General features: G+C 38.5%; 3 protein-coding genes across 4 annotated transcripts in view; all 3 read right to left on the minus strand.

The window, feature by feature from the left end:
* The window catches only part of atp8b2 (ATPase phospholipid transporting 8B2), a 64743-nt gene extending 57006 nt beyond the window's left edge, over positions 1 to 7737 (minus strand). The window contains exons 1-2 of the mRNA XM_079836882.1: positions 7538 to 7737; positions 3897 to 3964 (exon numbers count right to left, since the gene is read on the minus strand). Coding sequence (XP_079693008.1) covers positions 3897 to 3921 — 25 coding nt within the window. The 5' untranslated portion in view covers positions 3922 to 3964; positions 7538 to 7737. The remainder of the gene's footprint in view (positions 1 to 3896; positions 3965 to 7537) is intronic.
* A 5070-nt stretch (positions 7738 to 12807) lies between these two features.
* aqp10a (aquaporin 10a) lies at positions 12808 to 16561 on the minus strand. The gene is made up of 6 exons (XM_079836776.1): positions 16357 to 16561; positions 15030 to 15156; positions 14769 to 14906; positions 14516 to 14634; positions 14041 to 14258; positions 12808 to 13779 (listed from the first exon to the last, which is right to left on the minus strand). The coding sequence occupies exons 1-6, from the start codon at positions 16468 to 16470 to the stop codon at positions 13575 to 13577; spliced, it is 921 nt and encodes a 306-aa protein (XP_079692902.1). The 5' UTR covers positions 16471 to 16561; the 3' UTR covers positions 12808 to 13574.
* A 230-nt stretch (positions 16562 to 16791) lies between these two features.
* LOC307138252 (uncharacterized protein) lies at positions 16792 to 27378 on the minus strand. Of its 2 annotated transcripts, XM_079836462.1 has the most exons (8): positions 27326 to 27378; positions 26852 to 26949; positions 20148 to 23213; positions 19678 to 19882; positions 19435 to 19533; positions 18895 to 19108; positions 18379 to 18495; positions 16792 to 18119 (listed from the first exon to the last, which is right to left on the minus strand). In XM_079836462.1, exons 3-8 carry the CDS (start codon positions 22889 to 22891, stop codon positions 17962 to 17964), a joined length of 3537 nt encoding a protein of 1178 aa, XP_079692588.1. In that variant the 5' UTR covers positions 22892 to 23213; positions 26852 to 26949; positions 27326 to 27378; the 3' UTR covers positions 16792 to 17961. The 2 variants fall into 2 exon arrangements, with proteins under 2 accessions (XP_079692588.1, XP_079692589.1); XM_079836463.1 differs by lacking the exons at positions 26852 to 26949; positions 27326 to 27378 and adding an exon at positions 24839 to 24961.
* Between the last annotated feature and the right edge of the window lie 229 nt (positions 27379 to 27607).

The following is a 27607-nucleotide window of genomic DNA, read 5'->3' on the forward strand; positions in this document are numbered from 1 at the left end:
GGAATTGGGCTACTTAAACACTGTTGCCGCGGGCTGTGTTTCATGTCCGCGGGTTGAAGAGACCCCAATTATGTGATATTTAGCCCCAGAAATGCGAATTTTACCGGAGAAGCCCCCCTGAAACGCGATTGGGCTTGTTTGGGGCTAGTTTTGAGTAGCAATTGTGCGGGTTTTGTTGTGAAAACCTGGCAACCCTGGCTCACCTCATCATGAATATTAATTACGTTGCCTGCCGCTTCCAGGAGTGCAACGCAGTTCAGCACTGAAAGGCCTCGCGCTACACATTTACGGTTTTGCGTCAGATATTTTCTCGTTGACCACCAGCATGGCGAAGAGAAAGTCACAAGTATGGATTCATTTCCAAAGAATGAATGATAATGATGCAAAATGTAACACATGTGAAAAGTTAATAACATGCAAAGGAGGCTCCACTAGCAATTTGACAAAACATTTGCTACAGCACAGAGTGCCACAGGGCTTATACCAGATTTATAGTGAAAGGCCTATATATATATATTACCTTTGCACAATTACCTTTGTAATGCTGAATTTCAATTTATTATTTACAAGTTCAATGAATAACTGAATTACTATTAAATTAATATACAACTGATTAATAAATATAACTAATAAATATAATTTATAACTTGGTTTTATTCAGAGACAGAGAGATAAAATGTAATAAGACAATTTCAGAGGTGTTCATTTGAACAAAAAAGTGTTGCAAGAATGGCTTAATTAATACTGTAATATATGTACATATATATATATATTTTTGTTTGACATTGCCAACCTGTAAATTAATTTTAGAGCAAGTAATAAACACAAAATGGATTGTTTGAGTTGCGTATTGTGCCTTTTTCCTTTACCACTATTTGTTTAAAAATTTTAATGGAACCGGAATCGGAACCGGAATCGTTAGGCGGAACCGGAACCAGAACCGGAACCGGAAAATTTCTCACGATTCCCAACCCTAATCCTCGTATATTACACAGCACATTTAAGCTTCTCATGCGTTACTGTTACAGGCCCGGTTCCAGAATCAAATCCCTGAGGGTGCTTCTGAAATTACTGAGGGTGCTCTAGTAAATGTGCTCCACCACAGCAGTGTACAGTGAGAAATGTATGATTATTTATTTACTATTCACTTTGACCAATAATTGAAATTTCACAAATATTTTGCTACAAATTGTCTATTAATCTATTAGTCTGCCTTTACATTGCTTTAATGCGTTACTGGTATTTTAACACATCATCTTCCTGAGAACCAGAAAAAAAGGTTTTGTGAATTTAGATTTTTTTTTAGGTCATCACATTTTTTGGAGCATAAAAAAACAAATGGATATAAAAAAAATCCTATGTTATATGCTATATCATCTGCTCTGTAGAGGACACCAGATCTATTTATTGAGAAAATGAAAAGACATGAATAGACAAAAACAATGGGATTTTTTTTTTCATTCACCAGTCAATTTTTATGCTTCAAGCATTTTTTATCCAAACTTTGTATAAAGATGATTCTCAATGTTATGAAAGATTTAAAATAATAATTTGATATACCATTTACTATGCAATATGTGTGTAAACATGGCCATATGCCATTCACATTCTATGCAATGCATCTACACAGTGTATATAATTTGCATATGAATGTGTTTTGGGACAATATTTAAATGTAAAAAGACAGAGTAATAATAATAATATTAATAATAATATTTTCATAAGAATGTCTCATATTTCATAAGAATATCCAGACTTAAAACTGTGCATGTTGTCAAATTCGCTAAAATAGAATTAAAACCTCTATTCTGGGTCTCAGGAGGATATTTCAGTCTTGTGCAGAGTGGCATTTATATTTAGATGTCACTTCCTAAACTTTGCAGCATGCGATTGGCCGTCGGTCCTCCTAGCAATAATAGTTTTATTCAATGAATGTTACAGACTGTAGCCTCGAAAGTGAGCCAAGATCGCTATGATTACTAAAATGCTGTTGCTTTGTCAGTTCATCGCGATCTCACAAAGCTCCGTTATAAAAATTAAGTTGTCAACAATAAATTTCTTACCTACATCGTGTCTTGTTAATGAGAGGTTACGCGAGCCTGCATTAACTCAGCACTGCATAGCCCAAAAACGCTGCCGTTTTGAGCGGTGAGATTCTGATCGCGTTCAAGAGATCAATAACTATATCTGTGATTGCAATCAGTGGCTACATTACTCACCGCTGCAAAAACACGCTGTAAATAGATGCATTTGACGCTCTCCAGAGGAAACAAATGTGCAAATCTGCCAAATCTGTTTCGCATCACATTATTACAGCATCAACTGAGGGTGCTTTTGCTTGCGTTTAAGGGTGCTTAGCACCCCCGTAGAACCGGGCCTGTACTGTTACACAGCACATTTGAGCTTCCGCAAGAACCAATGAAGTTCATTCTCATGTGTTACTTTTACACAGCACATTTGAGCTTCCGCAAGAACCAATTAGGTTCATTCTTGTGTTACACAGTACGTTTGAGCTTCCACAAGAACCAATGAGGTTCATTCTTACCCCTTTTCCACCAAGGCAGTACTGGTGCTGGTTCGGAGCCAGAGCCTAGTTTCAAATCGGTTCTTTGTCTTTCCACACCCAAAGCACCAGCTCCGAACCTGGAAAAGTGGTTCTTAAGTAGCACCAAAACATGGCTGGTCTAGAAATAAGAACCATTTGCGTCAGGGGCTGGAGGCGGGTTACCGTGACCAACAAGATGAACACAAACTTGTGACCACCATTTTTGAAATAGCAGCTAATGGAGCTAATAGCTGCTTGATTGTAATCTCCGTCTATACAAATCACGTGAGCTGCACGAATGCGTTGGATTTGCTGTTTTGATGCCGATGTAGGATCGTAAAGCCATGTGCATCAATAGTAATGCAATGTTTACCATTGTTGATGGAAGGCTTGTCCGAGATGCATCTGCGCTGTGCAGACCGATCACCGTGTGACATCAGAGTACAGCGAGAGCACATGACTCCTTATGCTTTTGAATCGCTCATGCTGTGTTTTGATATCATACACTGATCAGTTTGCGCAGCGCCGATGCATCTCGAACAAGCCTGGTGTGTTTGTGTTTCCCGCTGCCTCGCTAGCATTGCTGAGAAAGATGAGATGTATACAGTGACGTAAGACCTGGCTCTGTGGCGGCTCTCTAACCTGTGGAAACGCAAACCGGATCTTAGAAGACTCGTCAGTTGAACCAACTCAGAACTGGCACTAGCACTGGCCCTGAACTAGCACCCGGTTCATTCTGGTGGAAAAGGGGTATCTCATGTGTTTCGCAGTATGTTTGAGCTTCCACAAGAACCAATGAGGTTCATTCTCGTGTTACGCAGCACGTTTGAGCTTCCGCAAGAACCAATGAGGTTCATTCTTATGTTACACAGCACGTTTGAGCTTCCGCAAGAACCAATGAGGTTCATTCTCGTATATTACACAGCACGTTTGAACTTCCGCATAAACCAATGAGGTTCATTCTCGTATATTACACAGTATATTTGAGCTTCCGTTTGTATAGAAGCGTGCGGTTTTAAGAAAAAAAGTAAGCATGAAGGTCCGCTCCTAATGAAACCAATAGTGGGGCATAAGCAGATTGTATATACAAATGATGTTGTACGAATTCATACGAATTAGTCACCAATTCACCGAATTAAATGGTTACAAAGTGCCATGAGAGTGAAGACTGTGTGTATTTGAAATTCAGAGCACAGAATGGTCATTCAATTTAAAAGTGTGTGTGTGTGTGTGTGTGTGTGTGTGTGTGTGTGTGTGTGTGTGTGTGTGTGTGTGTGTGTGTGTGTGTGTGTGTGTGTGTGTGTGTGTGTGTGTGTGTGTGTGTGTTTAGGGACAGTAGCTAATTGTTTACCTGGGGGAGGTCTCTTTCTGAACATTTCCACACCTCTGATATTTCGCTGCTCCGTCCCATGGGAAAATCTACACTGACATGCAAACACACACACACAATGAGAGAAAGAGAGAGAGAGAGGAGAGAGAGAAAGAGAGAACCACAATGTCAACAGGATTTCAAGGGTAAAACAGGGGACGTACCAACAGTTTACGCTCACTCAGGAAATTCAACGATATTTAATCCTTGACAACGACAGTATGCAGATCAGTCAGCTAAAACTAAGCCACTGCTAATGAACCTGTCGCCGTAATCTCAATGCTTAACTTTTGTGAAACCTAGAAAACATTTTGTCCATCTATTTTTTAATCATGATAATATTAAGATAATGAATAAGACAACTGTTTAAGGTTGTTACACATACACATTAGTTATAGAACAAGCAGGAAACATCACTAAGATTAAGACTAAATGCTAATGCTGATGGTGAAGTGATAGAAGTGGTCTGGTTAGGTTTGTTCCAGAAACACATTGATGTCTGTGGGTCTGGTTACCAATAAATTTCTCTCTGAAGACGCCACATGCTGTCTGCATTCTGTCTCCTATGCCTGATGCACAAGGAATATAGAGGCAGGCAGCACCTCACTCAAATGTTCAGACATTTTATACAATGGGAGGTTGAAATGCTCTTTTCTATATTAGTGTGATTCTGTTGACTATGAATACAATAAAACAAATGATGAAAGAACAGGTTCCATGAATATATATGATACAACTGAAACCTTAACAGATACAGTAACAGAAAGTAGTGCTATACTATGCTGTGTTATATCACATAATTAGACAGTTAAAGATCAAATACTGTATTTAAAAAAAAAACCTTGGTTTAATATGAATGATCATTATACAGCCGTTATCTGCTTTTCTTATTTACTGTCTCTGCCAATATTGGATATTGAAATTGTTCTGCCAATTTTAAGATTTTGAATCACTAGCACCAATTAATTATGGCAAAGATTTAACACTTTAAAAGCACTAAATCTTACCAGCATTGCAGAGGTCCTTCCTTTTTTATGAAAAGTTATGTTCCCAAATTCAAACAGTATTCACTTTTCTATATAAGGTCCCCAAAGCAATATTTATCATTCATACTGTTTTAATTTTTTTTATTTTCCCTTCCTTTTACGAAGCAGTGTAGATTTATAATATCATCCATAACGTGAAAATAATTAGTGGCTTGTCAGTATTGGCCATAATTTGAAAATCACATCCCTATGGTTTAGTAACATGCCTTTTCTCAAACAACACAGCAATGCGTTGGTTTCAGTGCTTTTGTCCATGATCATACCCAGTACGCACATTAGGGCATTTTGACTTTCCCTGAAGGAATTCAGTCATCACAACTGGCTCGCAAATATTGACTTTTATATTTCCTTAACCAACAGAGGTCATCATGCAGAGTCATCGGAGGGATATTTTTCTGTCTCTGAGCTGCCCTCAGAACATTACTGACAATGATCTGTTGCTTTGAATACCCACAATAAAGATATGATTTCATTTTATGTAGACAATCAAAGCAGACTGTTCGAGAGCGTGGGTAGGGTTGGGTAGGAGGAGGCCATCTCTGGGTTGAAAACCGAACAAATGAAGGAAAAAATTATATGCTGCTGCAGGTAAAAAATATTCTCACAAAAATAACATCCAGAGACAATAGAATCCAAAGATGCAAGAATGCACAGTATAAAGTTACTAAAGGTTAACTCGGGTGAGATGGAATATTGCACACACACTCACACGGACAGACAAGCTGGTACACATGTGTGTCAGCTATGATTACAGTCTAACTGTATCTAACTGGGAGGCTTACACACCAGCAGGTCAAAACCAATGACCAACAACACAGACACACACACGCAAGGGCACGCACTGATATGCACAAAGCTACTTAAGAACAGACCCAGTAAACAGGCTGCTTTTGACACTAAATATCCCAGATCTGGAAGCCATGTTGAATATAAACACAGTCAGAGAAGTACACATCTTAGATTGACAACAGACTGCAGTGGTGTAAAGGAGGTCATTTGACTCAGCATCTCTAATAAGCATCATGCAGCACGGAGTCTCTCACGTATGTTACATGCATGCATAAAGAATACACAGTCTGTCAACCAATGCAAACCAGATTGAATAATCAGAGAGGGGCTCTTCCATTTTAAACGAAAGGAAAACACACTCTTAATTATTTACATTGTGTCATGTAAGGCTGAAAAAAGTCCACTTTTGAGTTTTATGATCCATAAATTATGTGTAGCAAATTTTACATCCTTTGTATTTTGTTCCTGTACATGTTAATCTAGTTTATTTTCCAATAGCTCTTCTACCCTCATTGGCTTTCAATCTGTTTCATTTCTATCTCCATTTTTCATGCTTACTGCCTCAAAAGGTCAAACAGGAAATCACCATTAAACCAGAACCACAATAATGATATTGACTACAGAAAATGATGGGTCTGCTCTCTCACTCTCTATTCATATATACACAAACAGATGTGGCCAAATGCATTTAATTATATTACTAATCATTACAGTTATATATAGGCCTATATAATTGGCCATGCCCCTACTGTTGATATGCTTTCCTTGTCTAGGGAATTATAACATTGTTGGTTCTCTAAGCACAACAAAACATTTCTTGGCTGTCAGTCAGAATTTTACCCTCAAAGGAATTTCAAGAACTAGCTTAAATCCTTGGTTCAATTAAGTTTACAAGTTACTTGCTAATACCTAATCTGAAAATTCTGAACCCACAAGAAACATTCTGGTATAGTCTAAATAAACAGTCTAATATTAACACACAGCAAATCATTTAGGTTTTAACTCAGGGTTTTCAACTGGGTTTTCCTGAAGGGGGCTGTGGAGATAAAGATAGCAACTATGGCAACTAAACACAGAACTTAAATGTCCATGGAAGGCCTATTTCTTACTCTTAACTATTTTTTTTACTTCTAGCCTAATACACTTTTAAGCAGTGGTTACATAATGTAATGTTGGGTGATGTTCTTATAAAAAGTTATATATAAAGAAAGCCTATTATATAGGCTAACCTACAAATTAGTCTGCGTCAACCAATGGTTATATGTTTCCATGCTGTTCAAGGCATAACTAAGATGGACATAATTACAATTTATCATAACTTGTATATCAACATTATATTTGCCAATGTAACATTTGAAGTTTGAGACATGCCCAGCTCAAAAATATTTCACAGTTTCAGATGCGACCACATGTGAACTGACATTCATAAATGACTGCTTAACGCTCTTCAAAACGCATGGCGTAACTTGGCATACGTTCATCTGTGCAAATAATTAGTTTATCGCATTCATTAGTTGGCCATATTGTTAACTAGCTTACATTGTTGTGGCTGTGTGGTATAGATGCGAAATAGACAACAAAATAGATAAAATGTTAAAGCAGGATGTTACAATGCGCAGAACGCCACTGAGTGAGTTTCACAAAGCTATTTTGACAGTTTAAAAAAAAGAAGAGGTTATATTTATGCAATAATTTGCTAACTGTTTTCTCACAAATCAAGCTGTTAGCATGTAGAGCCTTATACTGAACTAAAAGTAAAGCTTTTAATACAAGCAAAGACCACATTACCTTTATAAGCTCCTCCTGTAAGTAATGCTGATTCCAGACATCTCTGTTGTTCCTTCTCTACAGGTATCCCGTCGGGTTAAGGCAACATAGGTTATTTATCGGATGCACGCGATCCTTGACGATCAAAACATCCTTGAAAGGTGAAAGTGAATCGGACTCGATAGGCCAGCAGCTGCTCATAGTAATAGGATGAGGGAGGCGTGGGTGGAGGGGCGGTGTTTGCATCTGCTTCTGCCCTTTCCCACTTTCAGTCTTGCACTGTTCAAATGTCTTCTGTAAAAGCGAAAAACAAAACTGAATACAATTTGGTTATGTTCGATTTATTTCAGTAAGTTTGGTCAAACATTAATTGCTGACGACTACACGCATCTTAATTCTGTTATTTAGTATGGTTTTAAATAATGTTTATCATAGAGTTTTAAATGAATGCAGCATTATTCTGCAACTTTGTTCACACAGTGCAGCATGGGGGCAGTGCCGACTTTTACCATGTGCTCATTGTTTTGGTTTGTCGTGTGCGCCCTCTGCTGGTCAAACTTTGATTCTTCATTCAGGGTGGCGAAACAATTTGAAACCACAAATATAATAAACATAAAAATAAAACGAAATTGGCGTTGATGACTAGTAATCAACTCTAACAGCAACTCTAAAAGAAAATAGTGTCATTGATTCAGTTCCATTGTTAAGATAATCAGTTATTAAATTAGTTCATTTAATCATTAAAGCAGTTCTGCAGAAAAACAGAAATGTCATCGTCCAGCTTATGTAGTTCTCATCCAGTAGTGTCAGTGCTGTCAAATCAATAAAATTGTTAAATATTATTGTCCCCAACTCAAGCCAGAGTTGTCAGTGGCAAGGAATGGAGGGGGGAAAAACCTTGGGAGAAACCAGGCTCAGAAATTCACAATCCTATGTACACTATTCACTAATTTCTATGTACACTAATTATATAACATTTCCATGTACACTTATTATATAAAATACTGTCAGTACACCATAGTTATACAAATGAACTAAATCAATGCATTTATTGCCATTCAGAGGGATGGAAACCGATAGAAAACAAAATATTAGGCTTAAAAGATAGAGATGGGGAACATAATATCACAGCATTCATCTTTCAGCCTCCCACACATCATAAATTCATGAAACTAAGCATGTTTGCTCAGAATGATTTGTTCCATATGTACAAAATTGAGAAGTAAAAGAAGAAAATCAGTACAAACACAATAATTATAAGGTAATCCTCAATGGATCCAGTAAAACATTTAAAGTGGTAGAATATTTATGTGATATGGTTAAAAAAAACTATGGTACAGTGTAAACTGTATGGAATATAAGTGTAATATAAAGTCAGATGTGAGTACAATATTATAAAGCATATGGAAGCTTTTTTTTATATATTATTGTCACGTTCCAGATTAAGAACGAGATGAGGAGAGGCACAGCAGTTTAGTTTAGCAACAACTTTACTTTTCAAAATACAAAACAAAAGAAGAGCATCCACAATGATTAAACAAGCAAAACACTAGACAAAGAACTGAGAAAACACAATATAAACACAACATAAACTGAAGTGCAAACAGGGGTGCTCTAATTGATGAAACAATGAATAACCATGACGACTAATGATGAGTAACAGACTAAACGTGACATTACTCCGCCCTCCAGAAGGTGGCTCCTGATGCCAACAGACTAATGAGGAAACAGAAAAACAGTCTTTTAGGGGGGAATGTCAGGCCAGGTAGCAGAAGAGGCCACCAGGGTAAATCAGACGGTGGGTGGAGCCAGGGAGGACATAAAGGCACGTGGAAATCCAGAGCACGGTTACAACAAAGGCCCAAAGTGGAACCAATGGTGGGAGGAGCCAAGGCAGAGTTAGCAGTCCGACAACGAGTGGTGGAGCAGAGAGATCTGGAGAGCTGGGTGGAGCCGAAAGACTGGAAGGACCATGCAACAACTGAGTTCCTGGAGGGCAGTGCGGAGTCGCAGTGATGAGCGGCCAAGTTGGAGCCAGGGATCAAGGTGGAGCGACCAAGGACCCTGGAGGAGCATGAGGGAAGGCGGAGCAGGACAGGGGTGGAGAGCCGAAGCGCAGCGGAAGGCTAGGAAGTCTGTGGTGCAGACAGAGTGATGTCAGACCAAAGTGGAGCCGGTGGGACAAGGAAACACGGTGAAGCCGAGGGGACAACGGTCCCGGGTGGAGCTGAGGGAGGGAGGAGCCAAGGCAGAGTCGACTGCTTGACAGGCTGAAGTGGAGCTATGGGCCTGGAGGTCTGAGGTGGAGCACTGGAGTCAGCCCAAGGTGGACTGAAGAGAGTCAGCGAAGACAGGGCCGAAGGACTGGCTGACTTGGGCAGAGGAGGTGGGAGAGTGAGGTTAGATGGGCACATCATTCATGGCAACGAAAGCTTTGAACTGGGTAGGACCCACCCACCGCAATGAAGGATACTTAAAGATGGAAAGTACCATTTGCGACGAAAATGATTAGGAAACGGACTGGACTGGACGGGATGAAGAAGAGGAAGACTTGGGTCTGGCCAAAAACAATGGAAATGAAGGGTATTTGAATGTTGGAAGGAAGGGCCTGTGCCCTGTGCACAGAAAGTGATCATTTAATTAATCTCTCTGAACTGTGACAAACATAATTCAAATGCTGGAGGAAGGGGTTGACCACACACCTCATCATCCAGCTCCACCAGTACTCCCACTGGGGCGTTTTTTGAAACCAGCTCACACACGTTACAGGCATTGGCTCTCGCTCTGGGTTGCCAGGCGGGCATCAGCTCTGGCACTGGGTCTGTGGTGAGCTCTGGTTCTTTAGCTGCTATGGGTGTGGGCTTTGGGATGAGGACAAACTCTAGGTTGATGGATCCTGGAATGGTCGTGGAGATGTAACAATCCTCTTCAACCACCCCTCTCATCATGGGAGAACCCACCAACCACATGATGATCGATGTACTGCTGCAGCGTGCAGCTGGAGTTCCCCACAGGCATCAATAAGAGGTGCTCGTCGAGCCTACTCTAAAAACAGCTCTTGAGTGTGTCATCATTCCAGGGCACTTGCTGACACAGGTCCAGGAATTCCCTCACATAATCCTCAGAGGATGTCCTTCTTGGAGTAAATCCATCATCCTGTCCTCTTGAGTAAGGCAAACTGCTGGGTAATAATCCATACTGCTGTCCTCTTGAATAAGGCAAACTGCTGGGTAATAACCCATACTCCTTACTGTTTGGTCTCACGTTCAGTTAAGTTCCAGATTAAGAAGGAGATGAGGAGAGACACAGCAGTTAAGTTTAGCAACAATAACTTTACTTTTCAAATTACAAAACAAAAGATGAGCTTCTACAATGATTAAACAAACGAAACAGAGTACATAGCACAACCAACACTAGACAAAGAACTGAGAAAACTGAGAGCATTATAAACACAATTTAACAAAATGAAAAGCAAACAGGTGTGCTCTAATTGATGAAACAATGAATAAACATATATTACATGTTCAGTCTAGGCGTGTAGTGTTTCTTTACAAAGTGACATCGCCAACTACTGGCCTGAAAGCATAATACAGCATTTTTAATCATTTTCGCGGATCCGTATGAATGGTGATAGTTTTGCCTTTTATGGGTCTTGTGAGTGTAAATGTACTGAATGCCAATGGAGGCCTATCTGAAGCCTTTCTCAGCCATCAGCTTTCAACAAAAATATCTTCATTTGTGTTCCGAAGATGAACGGAGGTCTTACGGGTGTCGAACGACATGAGGGTGAGTAATTAATGACAGAATTTTCATTTTTGGGTGAACTAACTGTAGTGAGGTTCGTGTGGGTGTGGGAAGGAAGAAGACGGGGTCGGCGTACTGGGACTCGTGAGTTCTCTTTTATTTCGTTTTGCTCAATACTCAAAAGGGTGTGCACATCGCACAACATAAACGTTCACATAAACTCTTTCTCTGGATCAATCGTCGGTTTGGGCAGGTCCTCTCTGCATATGTCGTCGTCTCTCAAGTCCCAGTTTCCATGTGTCTCTCTCTCCCTTTCCCTCGTCCCGCAGCGGCTTTTATGCGGTCTCTCCACGCCAATTACTGCAATGAGACACAGGTGTTTGTGATCTGCACTTGACCTACTTACTCACCACTTGGCTCCGCCCTCTCTCTCCTGCTGCAGACCTCGCGAAACCACGCCCCCTCCGCCACACTAACCCTTTAAAGGGTTAGTTCACCCAAAAATGAAAATTCTGTCATTAATTACTCACCCTCATGTCGTTCGACACCCGTAAGACCTCCGTTCATATTCGGAACACAAATGAAGATATTTTTGTTGAAAGCTGATGGCTGAGAAAGGCTTCAGATAGGCCTCCATTGGCATTCAGTACATTTACACTCCCAAGACCCATAAAAGGCACTTAAAACGTCGTTACAAAGTCCATCTCACCACAGTGGCTCTACAATAATTTTACGATGCGACGACAATAGTTTTTGTGCGAAAAAAAAAATCTAAATAACGACTTTATTCAACTTGTTATTGTCTTCCGTGTATGCCTCCACGACGCATGCGCGAGAATATGACGTAGCTCCAGCGTTCGGGAATCCTTGAAATGCACACTTAAGCCCCATTTTGAGCACTACGCCGAGACCTAAAGCACGATCAATGTAGAATCCAACAGCTTAGACACGCGCTTCTTCCTCTGCTTGTAAACAAATCGCTTCTGGGTCATGTGTCCGAACGCCGGATCTGCGTCATATTCTTGCGCATGCGTCGTGGAGGCACACACGGAAGACAATAACAAGTTGGTTATTTTGATTTTTTTTTTGCGCATAAAAACTATTGTCGTCGCATTGTAAAATTATTGTAGAGTCACTGTGGTGAGATGGACTTTGTAACAACGTTTTAAGTGCCTTTTATGCCTATCTGAAGCCTTTCTCAGCCATCAGCTTTCAACAAAAATATCTTAATTTGTGTTACGAATATGAACGGAGGTCTTACGGGTGTCGAATGACATGAGGGTGAGTAATTAATGACAGAATTTTCATTTTTGGGTGAACTAACCCTTTAATGTGTTGAATGAGTGACCTCAAAACACAAAGGAAAAGTTCAAGGATGTGCACCTTCTCATAGTGTCTCTTCTCAGATCAAACCAAACAGGACCTAAAAAGCTCTAATCTGATCAGTAATATCACCAGAACCCTTTATGACAGAAAATTTGTTATATATTAATTTAACATCCTTGTATTCTTGTGTTATGGTTGCAGTTATTATTGACACTACTTTTGAACAGTTGTCTTTCATTTATTGCAAGATTAAATAATTTCTCTTAATAGGGGATATTCCATGCCAGTAAAGTGGCCTTCTGAAAACATATAATCAATATATTTTTTCCTCAAAAGTTTAAAAGTCGGATAAATATTTGCTCAATAAGGGGTTCAAACAGGTCCACTCTTTTTTTTTTTACTTTTTGTTTGTGAACTTGTTAACATACACCACATGGCATACACACAAATATGCACAGCAAATATGCACACACACACACACACACACACACACACACACACACACACACACACACACACACACACACACACACACACACACACACACACACACACACACACACACACACACACACACACACACACACACACACACACACACACACATCCCAATGTATTATAGACACAACATTTATTTGCAACATATTACTTCACTTGCATGTGAGAGAGCATTAGACATCAAACAAATCTAGATGCCACCATCTTCCAACAAGAGATACATATAACTAATATACTGTACATACTATAAACACATTTTTTATTTCCATCTACTGTATGAAACAGTCGAGGTGATAGTGATTTTCTACATATAGTTGAAAGAAGTTTAATATTTTAGGAGGGGTTGGAAATTATAAATAAATAGTCCACCTCGAATACATTTTCCCTCAGTTTTTATGTTGTTGCATTTACAGTCATTTTTATTTACAGTAAAAAACAGTCCGGAAATAACAGTGAGAAGAGGGGAACAGGTTCAATGGTCCCCTGGCTTTTAAATAGAAGACATTTTAAGGTATAACTCGTCTTTTTTGTTGTTGTGCTCCATGGCCTTTGTTTGATCTTTACACTCTTCAGACTCAGATTCATCCTCGAGCTCAGGCAGATGCCACTGAATGAAGACCAGATAAATGAAGGACCCCAGCACGCCCCCCACCATAGGAGCCACTAATGGAATCCAGAAGAAGTAGTTATAGCACCTGTGTGGGTCAGAAAAAAAAAAGGGAATGAAAATGACCATGTATACAGAAGTGAAGCACTGGTTACACACTTCAGTGCAAATGCCAGTGTGGCAATGTGCTGAGATAATTTGATTGGAACACTGGAGTTAAGTAAGGGAAATACCCAGTATTTGTTTTATCAGAGGAGAGATAAGTTAAAAGGTAGGAGGTATAAGGGCAGAGATAACAAAGCCCTTAATCTGATGTTAATAGACTTATTAGGCTGATCTGAGTACGTACGTAAAGACTTCTGAGCCCCAGCCTGCTGTAAACGAGAACAGTCGTGGACCAAGGTCACGGGCAGGGTTTATGGCTGCTCCACAGTTAGCTGACATTGACATGGATATCCCAAGCACAACAGCTGCTACAATGGGTGGAAGCAATGCTTCGGGAGCAGGAGCATTTCTCTTATCATTCAGAGGTAGAATGCACAACATCAGCATGGCTGTGCCAACCACCTACACCAAAACAAGAGACAGGTTATGGTTTAGTCAGAAGACCCAGAATGCTGGCAAGATAAACTGATAATTGATTAATGTTTGAAAATAGCTTCAAACTTTTTATTATTATGTTACATAACATTATATTGCATTAGAGCAACTTGTATTAGATCAAATTAGATTCAACTACACTGATTTATTATATAAGTGGTATTTATACTGGCCTTGAATTAACCACAGAGCTCTTGTATAATCTGCCATTGCCTTTTTCTCACCTGATCGAGGAAGTTGGTCTGCACTGACACCCCATCTGTTGGGTAAGTGGCAAAGATACTGGCAGTTTCATTTGGACCAAATACGGTCAGAATTCCACCACTGTACTCCATGATCGCATCTGGAGGAGACCAGGGTTGAGAAAAAAGGGAAAAAAAAGAACATCAAAACCGAACACAAATAGAATGGTGAATTACTCTTAAGATACATGTAACTGTAAAGAAAGGGTGTCTTTATTTCTCTCTTTCTTCTTACCATGGTAGATGACATAGGCAAGCCCAGAGCCCAGGTAAGCCCCCAATATTTGAGCGAGAGAATAGGGTAGCAGCTTTATCCATGCTAGATCTCCCAATACACAGAAACTCATAGACACAGCTGGGTTTAGATGTGCTCCTTAGGGAGGAATAGAGAGAGGAAAAAATATATAATAAAACGTCAGTGCATGTCGATCCAACAAAAAGAGTAATATTATAAAGGCTTTCTGCCCCAAAACAGCCCAATCTATAACCATTTTACCTGACACCGCCCTACAGAGGTACATGGCAGACATGACACCTACAGAGAAGGCCATATTAACAGACAGAAACTGCCCCTTAGTTTCTCTGCTGGTTTTCACCTGAGCCGCTGCAGCACAACCAAACAGCTACAACAGAGAAACACAGATTACATATTAATAATTTTAGTAGGGTATACAGCAGTTACAGTTGTTATGGTCCTATGATTGTATGAGAGCATTGACATTTAGCATAAAAGCACAGGGATATTTTTATGCTCTCGTTGTTCCACTGTTAGGCTATACATGCAAAGACTGATGCTTTGGCTTTTTGGAACCATTTTTGTTAGTGGAGAATAACTAAATAAATTACTAACAGGGCAAATTACTAAATTTTAACTTCTTCACAAACTTTTAAATAAAAAAATATCACCCCCAGTCACAATCATGCTGTTGGTCTGATTGTTGGCATGAGCGTGATTACCTGCAGCTGTAGTAATATTCATTAATTTTGTAACATTCTTGTGTAATATTGCTATTACTAACCCTGATAGTAGTCTTAAATTGACCCTGCACTGGAATATTATAAAATGGACTGCTTATTACTTAAGATAAAAAGCTGCTAAATTGCACAGATAAACACATTCATAAACACATTCATATAACCAAAAGCACATGCTCACAGAACATCAGGCTAACATAACCTTTCATTCGTTCATTGTAAAACTTATCCTTATCTTCTGGTGTAACACATATGCTAGCATAATCATTTTCGACATAAACCCCTCTAAAAGGTTGCACATCTTCTTATTTATGTAAATATCACTCTTATAACCCCAGTATTTAGATTTATGAATTCTTAATTTAATTCTTAAATTATATATTAATATTATCAAGGAAATCTTTGCAAATAAGTATATAATAAGTAAAGCTTTGTTTAAATTAGTTAATGCATTAACTTACTATGAGTAATATTTTTTTACAGCATTTATTAATCTAGGTTCACGTTAATTTTTTACATAGTATTACATCTTTACATTTTTATAAATTAATTTTATTTAACATAATGTGCACAAACATGAATTAGCAACAAAAAATATAGCGTTTTTTATAAATTAACATTAACCCATGTTATTCCTTATCTCATGATACTTAATGCATTAACAAATTTTATCATATTAAAAAAAATATATATTTTCATAGTGATAATGAGTTTTAAATGACAAAAATTAAATCATCTTAAATGTTTCATTAATGAAAAACATGTGCAAACAATATAAACAATATCTATAAATCAATAACTACGGTATGCTCAGTTTGTTTAGTAGTGAAAACTATGCAAAAACTTACCAGAAGTACAAAAGTGCCCAAGATCTCTCCCATAACCTGCCGCGCCAGTTCATTTTTCACCTTCATCCTCTTAACTATCTTTTTTACCGGATTCATTTTTAGTATTTTTGGCATGCAGGATTTGTGCAAAACTTGCTGCTGCCCTGCTGCTCAAAGATCTCTGATCTCAGTCTGTGTCTATTAGCTCAGCTAACCTTTAAACCCTGTGTTAAATATCCTCGCAGGGTACAAACATCCCACATCAGGCAGGCAAAATCCACATCACAGCTTGTCTGATCTAGACCATGACCCCTGTATAAATCATTAATAATCAAGCAGGACAAAGATATAGAAGAAGGCAAAAGAAAGATTCAATGGTCTATGAGCTGCTGCTGTAAAACACTTATCGTGTTTTTCTGTACATCCAGATAAACAAATCATTTTGACATGAAGATTAGATTGCATATTTATTAGGTAATTCTGCAATTACGTAGCTCAAATATCTGTCGAATTTCTTTTCCAAAGCCAGCATGCTCGTTTAAACTCATTTAATCACATTAAATATTACCATTGGTAATAATATTGCTGTTTCATCCAAGCATTGATTGAAAAGATTGAAATTAAGTAGTTATGATTGAAAGTATTAAGTATATTCTTACAGGATGGATGGGTAAATGTACCTTAACCCTTTTCTGCTTGGTTTGGATTAAAGATTGCATGAGTGGAAATGGAGAGTGTAATAGGATATTTCAAAGTCAATGGGGTCCATCAACTGTTTGCTTAGCCAATAGCCATATTCTTAAAAATATCTTATTTTGTGTTCAGTAGAAGATTGAAATTCATACAGGTTTGGAACAATGTGAGTATGATGACAGAATTAATCATCCCAATTCATTTCACTTTTTCGTTTTAGCTTTGGTGTGAAAGGGCCTTAAGGAGGGAACCTGTGATTGAGAGATTAAGCTGTTAACTTCAGGATCTTTAAAGAGAACTGCAATTAGTCTCTACAATTAGCTTCCTTAATATTGGTTGTAAAATATGCAATTTCTTAATAGATATGCTGTTACTGTTATCATATGTAAAAAATAAAACCTAACAAAACTAATGAAAAAGAGAAGTGCATTAAAATGTTATGTAAATGCCATCATAAATATCACTTATGAAAAAAAAATGCAGTTGCTGCTTTTGTCTTTAATATTACAAAAGTTTAATTGGGACGGATCTGTGCAGTACAGACAACATATACGAATATACATGTAGCATAAAAAACTAAAATATATTGGCTTCTGATAAAGACTGATTGTACAAAACATATCAATAGTTGCAAACTGTGAGTGCATAAAATAAGTGATATTTAAAAGAATGTTCCAGTGCTTTTATGCCCTTATTTTGGCAGTATTAATTCATAGTTATCTAAAAAAAACACACACACAAGAAAAAAAAAACACTTCAAACACTATGATAAATGATACTTCATGATTGCAGAACTGAACATTTGCAAAAATACAACTTCACAGAACCTGTAACAGCAAAAATCCTTAGAGCGAAAAATATACCAGTGTTTAAATTATGACTGAATTGCGGAGCGCTTTGAGAAGTAAGGTGCAAAAAGGAAAGTAAAGGTCTTCAGCGTGGCTGGTGAGGACGGTGTAGTAAGACCTCCACTGGACCAGGGGGCAGTTTCTTTATGAGGTTCCAAGCCTCAAGCCGCATCATACCCACCAAACTCTGACCTTGCACCTCCAACAACTCATCCCCAGGAAAAACTTCACTGACTGGTCCACCTGGAAACAAGTAATTGACATAATTGCTTGTTATGAAAGAGCTTGGAATGAGACTCAGAATTGCCCTCTTATGCTAAAGTGCAGGAGGGATGCCAGTAGCAAGAAGGTGTGATGTAAGCGTCAGTTTGCCCTTACATTTGTAATCGGTAGAATCAGATTAACCATTTTTTTGTTTCCCCCCAGACTTTCTTGCATAATCTGCATTAGCAAATAGTTGTGTAGAATATGATTGCTTTAAATGGAGAAAAAGTGGTCTTACCACGGAAGATTTTTTGTACAGTGAGGGGTTTGTCTCCTGAGCTGGAGCCTACCCCTCCTTCCAGACTAAAACCAAGATCTGAGCTGGACTTTTTCAGAGTCACACAGACTCTCCTGCCTGTAGGGGGCATACACACACAAATTATGGGATTGCACAAGAGACTTTTGTCACACATTTTTGTCTCACCCGTATACAAGGTAAGGCAACTTAATCAGTGTTATCATCAAACAATTTAATACAGTCAAATCTTGATTGATTTCCAGATTATTTCACACTCATAGTGACAACCACATACATACACTCTAAAAATGCTTGGTTCTTTTAATCCAAATTTGGGTCAAATATGGACAAACCCAACCTTTGGATTAAAAATTTAATTTAAACCCAACCCATTTTGAACCCAACAGTTGGGTTTGTCCATATTTGACCCAAACTTGGGTTGAAACAACCCAGCATTTTTAGAGTGTAATAAAATGCTTTCCTTCAGATCCCCCCCCTCATCTGTCCGTCACCCACCTGTGATTCCTGGTTTTTCAGTGGACTCTTTTCTGCCGTTTCCACTCTGAAGAACAACCACTGCCATGCCCTGCCCCCTTGCTTTTCTCAATGTACGCAGAGCCTCCCAGTGGGTAGAGTTCTGCAGGGCAGTGCCATTGATCGACAACACCCGAGCACCCTCGAAGATAGAGCCTTCTTGTGCTGCTACTCCACCTGGGATTACTCTGTGGACCTAAGAGATGAGATGGGGGTGAAACACCCCGTTCCAGTTAAAGCCAAAAACTTGTATTGCATTGTACAATTACACTGTGTTGAAGTATAAAATGAAATATGGTGTACTTAAGTTACATATATAGGATTTAATCCTAAAGATGGGCATTTACCAGTTATTAAAGTAATTAAACTTGGTATTTCGATAAAATGCAGAGTTGAAGTAACTTCTTCTGCCATTTTTTTAGATGTACAATAGATTAGTTTCTTTTCAGCTTGTTTTGTGTTTGACCATCAGTATCTGTTTCTATTAGTTAGAAAGCATGTTCAGCATTTGGTGATACTCACTGTGACTGGTTTATTCTGATCCACTCCACCTGCCAAGGTAAATCCTAAGCCACTCCCCACCTCCTTGTGTAACACAACCACTTGCACGTCTTCATACTTCTGCCATACGTCAGAGGTACAAGTTAGCAAAAGGAAATGGTCTCTTTTTTTCCAAAATACTTACAATTTACATGACATGACAGGTTAAGTGTCTTTCATTGTCAAATTTTAGGCTTCAGGACAAAGTTATGTGACTTGCTTTACCTGCAGGGTGTCATCTCCCAAGCCCCGGACATCGTCCAGTAAGCGATCCAGTTCACCAGTGCTCAGCAAAGTCACAGAAGAGAAGGCTGAGATGTCTGAGCTCAAGGACGCAGAGCGTGTGGGTGGTAAATCTTCACCATCCTCGGACAAACTGCCATCTGACTGTTTATAGTCCACCCCACCATAATTACATAGGTCCACAAGACTGTAAGGGGTAAATATATAGAAAGAGAATAGGGGTGTGAAGTGGGGGCATGAAAAATATTTTAGAGGAAAAGAAAGGAGGTACAGTACAGCATAGGGTGGCAGGAGCATGAAGAAATGCAAGGTAAGGTATAGCCATAAACAGGGTAACCCTCTGGTTTGTGCTTGTGAAATAAGCTGACACTCTATTTTAGTCTAAATGTCTTTCTTTCTTTTTTTACATGCTGAATCAGTTGTATCACTTTATTATTTTTCATATCAATTACCTTAGAGAAAAACTTCTGCGATCTGATTGGCTCATGTTGCTTGTGATGGTCACAGATGACTCTCCTGAGTCAGAGTCTTCTTCGGATTCAGTTTCTTCCTCTTCATCGTCTTCTTCATCAGAGCTCCACCTGGCCTTACTAGAAGTCAATATGGAGCAATCTTTCCTTGTTGTTTCATAGTTGTTATTGTTAGAATTGTTGAGTGAGGAATAGATTGTTTGGACAGAAGTAAAGCTTTGAGAAAGATTGGGCAGCAGTTTGGGATGGGTACCATTGACAGTTATGGCTCCAGGGTTAATCTGCTTCTGCATGCTAACTGTGATTGGGGCTGTATCAGGAGAGTTAGTCGGTGTGTTTTCAACGTTGTCATCATCATCGTCATCATGATCTATTTTTACATTAATTGTCTGTTGCTTTGATAAACTTTTAACATTCGACTGTTGAGAGATTGATGGGATTCCTGCTTTTCCTTCCACTGCCCCTATGTTTCTGAGCCCTGAGGTTGCAGTAATGGCAGAATCTGGTTCATCCGTGTGTTTTTTATTCGCTGTTGTCAATTCATCTTCATCCCTCCTGTTGATAACTTGGTCAGTTCTTGATTCATTCATTTGTTTGATTGCCGGAACAAGCTCAACACTCTTTTTGTATGTCTCTTGACGTTCTAATGTTGGTCTTACTTTGACTATGGAATTTGAATGAGGAGTTCTACTTGTATCTATAGTGCCTTCAGTCTCCTCATTGGAATCACTTTTGTTAAATAAATCTGCTCTTAGGCTTCCTGTGTTTCCCACAACCCTTCCAAAATGTAGATTTTTATCTGAATTACTCTTCTTTACAAGAGCCATGGGTTTGGGGTGCTCTTGTACAGATAAGGTCCTCCTGGTAAGATGAATCTCTGGTGTGCTTTTGCCTTGTTGAGCCAAAGATTCAAACATGCTGATTGTATTCTTCACTGAATCGAAGGATGGTACGCGCATTTTTTCTAGTACACCTTCTCCTCTCTTTCCTTCAGTTTTATCAGTTAAAACTTGATCTTCCTCTTTATGGATTTCATTGTGTGATGCACCTTTTGAGGCTAGTGGGTACTTGGGCTTGGTGATCCCATCTTTCAAATCACCAAGATATTTGTTTTCATTTATGTCCAATCTTATTGTACTCTCTTCATCTGATTGTTTGACTTTCACAATTTCCTCCTGGATTCCTCCAGAAGTGGTTAATAAATGTTCGACACCCTGGCTGGAAGTGCTTGAACTATTATCCAAAAATGCAGACTGGTTCCTGCGAGCATTGTATTGAGCAGTTGATAACACCCTGCTCCTGGTCCTTTCTAAGGACTGAATAGAGTACTTTGGATACCCTACAAACCTTCTACTGGTCTCCTCATTGTCTTCAGGCAGAAGTGATTTAACTTTTTTAACAGAGGATATTTCTGTACTCCATGCAGGCTTTGATGACACTGAAAAACTTAATCCAGAGGAATTGTCCCTTTGGTCATTGTTGTTCTCCCTGTTGGTAGAGGGTTCTTGTTTCGGACTAATGTATGTATTTGAAAATCCTCTCGGCAATGTTCTAGCTTTTTCTACATTGTAAGAATGTTTGCCTCGTTGGCTGTCAGGAGAATCTGAAGAAGTTCCAAACACAGAGTCAGTAGTGTATTTTCTGTGACTTAGAGTTGAGTCCACAGTGTCCATAGATTTAGGAAATAATTTATCAGGACTTAGAGTATTGTTGCGTTTTAATCCGATTGAATTTTTTGAGTGTGCATCAGATTTTACATCTGCCCCAAACAGTTTCTCAATTCTTTCCATTATTGTTTGGTTTCCAGTTACTTCCTCAGTATTGGAAGGTCCTTGCTCTCTGGCCCACGATCCCACTCTGTTGTCCGTCTGATCAAGGCTTGATTCACCTTGTTGCTGTGCCCAGAGACTGCTACCTTCTCCAATACTACCTTGACTAAGTCTTGGCTTCAATCTTGTTGGAAGTGACTGGCCACTGCTTGCCTGTTCCAGAGCAAAATTTACACGGTTCATTCTCACAGATGTAGATCCAGAGATAGGGTAAACCTTTCTGTCAGTGTTCTGACTGGCTCCACTGTAAGCCTGAATCCTCCATGAAACACTACTGGGTTGATTCTCTTGTGTGTATGAAGTTATCTTGTTGTTTGCTCCAGTTCTCTCCAAATGATCCAAGTCTTTGGTCCCACTAGTCATCCCAGTTCTGTTCCCATGTACTGCTCTACTACTCGTTCCTCTCCCGTCTAAGCTTTTGCTTTTATTTAACTGGTATCTCCTCAAATCCTCTCCTCTGCTCCTGTCACTTGCTGTCTGATTCTCTTCTTCTTGAGTATTTGACTGCTTAGCACTCACATCACCCTTCTCAGAATCGATGGAAAGAGCTGAGTCCTTACGTGTGCCATTATCTAAACGTTTACCTGTCTTTTTGTCAGTAATGTCAGTGTTGGTACAGGTACTAGGATCACTTTTCTGGCTTGAGTCTTCTACTTTTCCACCCTCAAAAATGTCACTTATCATCCTGAGGTCCTTAGTAGTCGGCTCATACTTTAGCTGAAGTGTTTTTGCAGAGCGGATTTTGAATCTAGCAGCTGCAGAGCCAAAAGGCTTTACAGATGGCTGACTATGACTTTGTGCCGCTGTTCCATTGGATGATTCTGCACCTTCAGTTATGGCGCCAGTTGTGTCTGATTCAGGAAACTGACGTACAAAAGTTCCAGTATGCAAACTCATGCTTTAAAATGTCTCTGAATGGCACACAGTATATTCATTACAGTATGAATGGAAGGCTGGTTGCAAACATATTTTCAGCAGCTTGTTCAAAATTGTTTATTCCTTTTTTCTCAGAATGGCAGCATTTGTGAAGTAATCAAGAAGGGCTGTATTTTCCTACCATCGTTATAAAAGCTGGAAAAATGTGTTTGTAATCCAGGGTGGCGGAGGAGACCTGCTAACTTTGGCTTCAGCTTGTTGCTCTTCTGACAGATGCTTCACTTTTTCTGGATCCAAAAAGAGCTAGTAATGGGTCTTAGTGCTCTCTGCTCCTTATCTTGTTCTGTCATGTAAAGGCAAACACCACATGTGAAGGTTAGCTTTAAACAAATTAAGTTAAATAAATTAATTGTACTTTAGATTCAAATTCTAATTCATCTTGTTTGCTACATTGATTAAAATTCAGGAATTTAATTGGAATGTAAAAGGCAGTCTCAATTTAGTTCTGAATGGATAACAACCCTGTATGGTCTGAACATGCAACAAAGACCTTTAACCACTAAGATATACCAACTCCCACTCAACAAAGTCTACATGCGTAAAGTGCATTTTCAAGTCACCTGCCCAGGGTCATTTTAGTACCTCAGTATTTCAACATACTGAAACTCTGTATTTATTACAACGAGAGTCCATAAATCTTTTCCAGCCATACAGCATCTATACCCTCATATGTAAACATCTTGAAACTCTGGACAAACACCTTACTTGTATTCTTCACTCTGTAAAATCAAACATTCCTAGGGTTTGTCTGGTTTAAAAATCAGTAAACCAGTGTATGTGCATTTTGTTGCATGTTTACTCTTACTACATTCTTGATGTTACTTGTCACACTCTTCAGCTCTTTTACAAAACCTGATATGCAGTCAAATAACAGGTCAAACACACCAGACTACAATCTTGTCTAACACTACATATGCTACACAGTGCGTAGAGTTACACAGTGCACACATAGTTAAAATGACATAATTCTTTCTGAGGATGCATTACAATGGATGTGTGTGAGTAAACAAGGATGGGCAGTATTTCAGATGCATGTATTTATGCGTATTTTAAATACAAAATACTTATTAAAATACAAATTTAAGTTCATGCAAGTTTAGCATTTTTATTTTCACAAATTTCGAATTTCTGCATTAATAAGGAATTAGATTAGGTGAGGATGAATAAACAACATGGAATATAAAAAAATATGAATTACTGTATCTCAAATCTGTGAATTATGTTAATTAGTCTAGCAGGAACTCTGCACCCTGCCTCTCTTACACACCCACGTTCATTCAAAGCACAACATTTAAATTCATTCAGACACTCCAGTTACATCTGATAATAGTCACATGCAATCATCAGACACCGATATAGAAATCTGTATACAAATCAGTTTAAACTCTTTCAAGACAATCTTGAATCAACAGCTGAAACTTAAATCAAGGTTTTGTTATGCTCCATTCAAGATTTGTTTGCCCCACCTTATTCTGTTGTAAAGATTGCTTTTGTTATCTTAAACTGAACATATATATAGGTCAAGAGTTCTGTAGTTATGTTTAAAATAAAAGACATGAGCAAACAGCAAGCAGAGACAGAGTGGGTGGAGGAGGAGGTGTGACGCACACCTTCCAGGAGCGCATATGAAAATAAACCTGAACTGATTGAAAACAAATATAGGAAAGGTTGTTATAAAGTTGCTCATATACAAGTGCCTTGTATTTCACAGATATAAATGCAAAATAAGGTTACCGGTCCCATATGACTGTAACATTACAGACTTTCCAAGAAAAAACAGGTCAGTGTCATTTTACAGAAACACCTGTTCTCCCATGGCACACGCTTGAACAATGGACTCACAATTTACCTGTCACATTATCTAACCACACATGTTGAGTTTTAGCTCTTCAAACAGAAGAAACGTACCTTAAAGGACTTCTGTGTCCCTTAGAAGTTTGAGAGAACAGGTCCTCCCCATCTTCCCTTGTGCCTTGAAGCTCTCTCTCACTCCTTGCAGTCTGTCATTTTTCTATGATGCTTTTCTACTGTAATAAGAACTTGCCTGACTGGTTTGACATGCTTACCCTTTTCCACCCCCTTTGATTGTTGTACCTTCCTCTCTCATTTCCCTACCTCTCTCTCCTCCCCCGTCTCTTTCTGTCTGCCTCTCTCTTTTTCTCCTTCCATCTATCTGTGTCTCAGTTTCTTTGTCTCTCGTACATATATGCACACCTGTCAACATGTACACCCTTCATGTCTAATGAGAACATTCCTTGTCCATGGTTTCTTGGTGACTCAGTAGGTGTTAAAGGGTTTAGGTAATGTTTGTGACAATCCTCTGGTACTGGAGTCATAGCATTCTGAACATGGTTCAGATATTGGATGAATGAAGGACTGACTTTTGTATGAAATAGACAAGTGAATTTTAAAATGTAAATTTCAGTCAGATTAAAATTTGTTTTCTTTTAAATGCAAATGCATTCGTCCAACTGAAATCGCACCTGTCTGGTTTTTGTGAAGTTGGACCAACAGGAATACGATTGTAGCGCAGCCTTGTCCAACATATGTACATGTTAACTGGACAACAGAATAATTAAAATGAATAATTATTAAAAAAAAAATTATATATATTATCAGGGCTTCACCACCTTGACAAACTCCCCAGTTGTGTTTAATATATTCAAATGTGACCCTGGACCACAAAACCAGTCATAAGGGTACATTTTTTAAAACATTGAGATTTCTATATTGGCATAAATAAGCTTTCCATTGATGTATGGTTTGTAAGGATAGGACAATATTGGGCCGAGATACAACTATTTGAAAATTTGGAATCTGAGGGTGCAAAAAAATCGAAATATTGAGAAAATCGCTTTAAAATTGCCCAAATGAAGTCCTTAGCAATGCATATTACTACTAATAATAAATTCTTTATATATTTACGGTAGGAAATTTACAAAATATTTTAATGGCACATGATCTGTACTTAATATCCTAATGATTTTTGGCATAAAAGAAAAATGTATAATTTTGACCCATGCAATGTTTTGTTGGCTATTGCCACAAATATACGCGTGCGACTTATCACTGGTTTTGTGGTGCAGGGTCACAAATGAGTTTCTGCACCAAGTCTGACAATTAACCAGTATGACGTTATAACTAACATATCACTTTGAAACAATTAACACACCTTTCAATCTTGGCATTAGGGGTTAGGTTATGCAAATGCGAAGAAATATCTCAGCAGTTTATCCGAGCAGCTTTTATTCCATCCGCTCTATCTGTCTACCCTTCATCTTTGTTCATTAATTTCCTCTGTACATATCTACTTGCTAAAAGTTCTTTATGGTAAAAACTGTAGTAAATGAGATATGTTATACCGTGGTTGTGGCAAGGAGCAGTTATCCTATTTTTGTAAGGCCTATGTTAATCACAGATCATTCGAGAATTAGAAATTAAGTACTTGCAGCACTACATATGACTAAATGTGAGATTATAAACATTAGATTGTTGCCAGATGTTGGCAAACATTGACGACCTAAAGACTGTCAAGCAGTGTTAAAACAGCAAGGAATGATAAGACAAGATTTAAAAATGATAAAGATAGTATGCAAGATAATGCAAGTGTTTGAAAAGGAAGATTTTTTTTTTTTAATAGACTGGCATTGACTAATGCTTCAACTGAAACCAGAAGTACCAGCTGCATAATAGACTGCATAATTTTAGGATCTTGCAAACCATGAACCAGAAATGCCAAGGACATCTTTTAAAAACAGCAACTGCACAAGCCTTTTTTAACCTGTTAGTCATCAACAAGCACCTTGCATACACAACCTTAAAAGATTTAAGGTGAAACACATTAAACACATACTAAATTAAACATTATTCTGACAATAATACAATTCTAAAAGGAAACAAAACATTTAGACAATTGATTACCTGTGTATATTTCTGTGGCTCACTTGTGGGCTGATTTGCTCAACTTCCTGCAGCTGCAAGAGCAAATGAAGTTTGCAGAAAAAGGAGCTGTTTAGAGGCTGAGAGAGAGAGAGAGAGAGAGAGAGAGCGAGAGAAAGAGAGAGCAGTTGGGCGGGAGTTATGCTTTAAATGTATGTGAAACTTGACAGCCAGACCTTTTACATTCTCTAAAATATGTGAATGAAAAGATTCTCAGACAAAATAGCTTTTTATGGTGCTGATTATGTAGCTATATATCTTGCATATGCATAAATACAATGTTTTGATGTATAAATGAGATGTAAATTTGCCATATGTAACAAAGGAAAACATTTAAAAACTGTTAAACATGAACTATTGATACATTCTTCAAACATATAATCCAAAGCAAATAGCACAACTCCTAAGCATTCGAAGCGTTTTGTTAATAAATACAAATAAATGTAGGTGTTTTACCTTAACAGCAGTTGTGCATGTGTGCAGTAACCATCATCACTCAACGGTCTGTCTTGCATCACAGACACATGCACACTGTTGATGGCAACAGCAGAGGAAGCTGGTTAAGTCTGTGGTTACAGAGAGACAAAAATGTTTCTGCAACTGTTTCTTTCTACCAGTTCTTGATTGCAAGTGAACGCAAGGAACATACTGACATGACAGGCGAGATGGAATGATAAAGTAAACTAAATAAGCCACATTGTTGAGCTGCTTGTGGACACACAGTATAATTAGATGTTT

This window comes from Gobio gobio (genome assembly GCF_949357685.1).
Source record: "Gobio gobio genome assembly, chromosome: 15".
NCBI lineage: Eukaryota > Metazoa > Chordata > Actinopteri > Cypriniformes > Gobionidae > Gobio > Gobio gobio.

Excerpts from the sequence above, each read along its gene's own strand:
- aqp10a (XM_079836776.1), bottom strand. The coding sequence starts at position 16,470 with ATGCCAAAAATACTAAAAATGAATCCGGTAAAAAAGATAGTTAAGAGG. Across the intron at positions 14,259-14,515 it reads AGACCAACTTCCTCGATCAG|GTGGTTGGCACAGCCATGCT; the intron begins GTGAGAAAAAGG and ends GTTTTGGTGTAG. Across the intron at positions 13,780-14,040 it reads TGGGGCTCAGAAGTCTTTAC|GTGCTATAACTACTTCTTCT; the intron begins GTACGTACTCAG and ends TGACCCACACAG.
- LOC307138252 (XM_079836462.1), bottom strand. The coding sequence starts at position 22,891 with ATGAGTTTGCATACTGGAACTTTTGTACGTCAGTTTCCTGAATCAGAC. Across the intron at positions 19,883-20,147 it reads CGCAGAAGTTTTTCTCTAAG|TCTTGTGGACCTATGTAATT; the intron begins GTAATTGATATG and ends TACCCCTTACAG. Across the intron at positions 19,534-19,677 it reads TGGGAGATGACACCCTGCAG|AAGTATGAAGACGTGCAAGT; the intron begins GTAAAGCAAGTC and ends GACGTATGGCAG.